The sequence below is a fragment of the Cariama cristata genome, unplaced genomic scaffold, assembly GCF_000690535.1.
Source record: "Cariama cristata isolate BGI_N322 unplaced genomic scaffold, ASM69053v1 scaffold24723, whole genome shotgun sequence".
Classification (NCBI taxonomy): domain Eukaryota; kingdom Metazoa; phylum Chordata; class Aves; order Cariamiformes; family Cariamidae; genus Cariama; species Cariama cristata.
Genome location: NW_009608146.1, coordinates 4,592 through 6,061, shown reverse-complemented (window position 1 = coordinate 6,061; position 1,470 = coordinate 4,592). Strand labels below are relative to the sequence as shown.

Genomic DNA, 1,470 nt, shown 5'->3' with positions numbered 1-1,470 from the left:
CCGAGCCGCCTTTCAGCAAATCCTGATTTTCCACATCAAAAACGAGCTATTTGGGGAAAGCTTTGTCCTTCCGAAAAGATGGGAATAAGATTAAAACCCCCACCCCGCAGCCCCGCCAGTGCCTCGCTGCCTTCCAGGTGCACTTACGCAACCACGGTTAAATTAAAGCCGCTTCATTAACTGGCTCGGACGGGCGCTGTAAGGAGGGGAAGGGGGGGGCAGCACCCCCAACCCAAAACGCCATTTAAGTGGCTTTACTGGCGCGGGGTTGACTTGGGTGCCGCTCGCTGGAGGTTGTCTCCGAGCAAATGAGGGGTTTTGTCCAAAACCAGGCCAAGGGAAGGCATCGTTTGAGGCTCTTTCCTTCCCTCTAGCGATGAAGCAAAGCTATTTAAGAGCCCAGGCGAGGAGTCCCCCGGGGAGGAAGGCTCTCGGCAAGCTGCAGCCTTGGCCTGAGCTGGAACCAGGGAAAATAAACCCAAAAGCAAGCTAAGAAAGGAGAGGGCTTTTGCGTGGATGAGGTTCAGAGGGGGTCAGCTTGGTTTATAGCACCAAAAAGGTGACTTTTTTTGAAGCCAAAAGCTCCGAGTCCTTGCGCATCCCCGCACCAGCCCCTTCGGGCAGCCCCCCCGCCCTTCGCTGCCCGCGCGTTTTCCCCCAAACCAAGCCCCTCCGGCATTCATCCCGGCAATGCAAAAGAGCTTCCCCCTCGCCACCGGCTGCAAGGGGAAGAATGAAATCGTGGGGGGAAAGAAAAAGAAAAACGGAGATTTATCACCATTTTAGCAGCCAGCGCATCCCGCTGGCGCAAAGAACGTCCCGCTCCATGGTTTTTTGGGGCGTCCCACCGTTTTCCCCCAAACCAAGCCCCTCCGGCATTCATCCCGGCAATGCAAAAGAGCTTCCCCCTCGCCACCGGCTGCAAGGGGAAGAATGAAATCGTGGGGGGAAAGAAAAAGAAAAACGGAGATTTATCACCATTTTAGCAGCCAGCGCATCCCGCTGGCGCAAAGAACGTCCCGCTCCATGGTTTTTTGGGGCGTCCCACCAAAAAGCCTGTCCGAAAGCACGCGCGGGGTGCCCTCACCATTGCTCCTGGGGTAGGCGGCCACGGTCCCATCCTGCAGCCCCGCAAAGAGGTACTCAGGGCTGTGCCTCAAGCAGAGGACCGGTTGCATCCCCGGGCTTTTGCAGGTCAACAAGCACTGCGTCCCCGTGTCCACGCTGCCGTAGACGGCGATGCTGGGGAGGGAACGGGGGGAAGATACAGGAGATGGTGCCGCTCCTCAAGGCTTGGTGCTGGCGGTTGCACCAAAGGATGGATGCAGAAGACGTGGGCTCACCTCCCATCCCGTAACCCCAAGCACACGGTGGGATGGGGGGACGTGGGGGGCTGTTCGGTGGTCGGTCGGGGCTCCTGCGTGCCCGCCAGGTCCCCCTCCACTGCCTCGGGGATGTACTCCCAGCCCA

At 58.7% G+C, this 1,470-nt stretch overlaps 1 protein-coding gene across 1 annotated transcript in view; it reads right to left on the bottom strand.

Annotated features, from left to right (window-relative positions):
- Positions 1-1,087: 1,087 nt before the first annotated feature.
- The window catches only part of ARHGEF10L (Rho guanine nucleotide exchange factor (GEF) 10-like), a gene marked incomplete at both ends in the record, with an annotated part of 4,971 nt that continues 4,588 nt past the window's right edge, over positions 1,088-1,470 (bottom strand). The window contains 2 exons of the mRNA XM_009697024.1: positions 1,088-1,242; positions 1,344-1,443. Of these exons, the coding sequence (XP_009695326.1) occupies positions 1,088-1,242; positions 1,344-1,443 (255 nt within the window). The remainder of the gene's footprint in view (positions 1,243-1,343; positions 1,444-1,470) is intronic.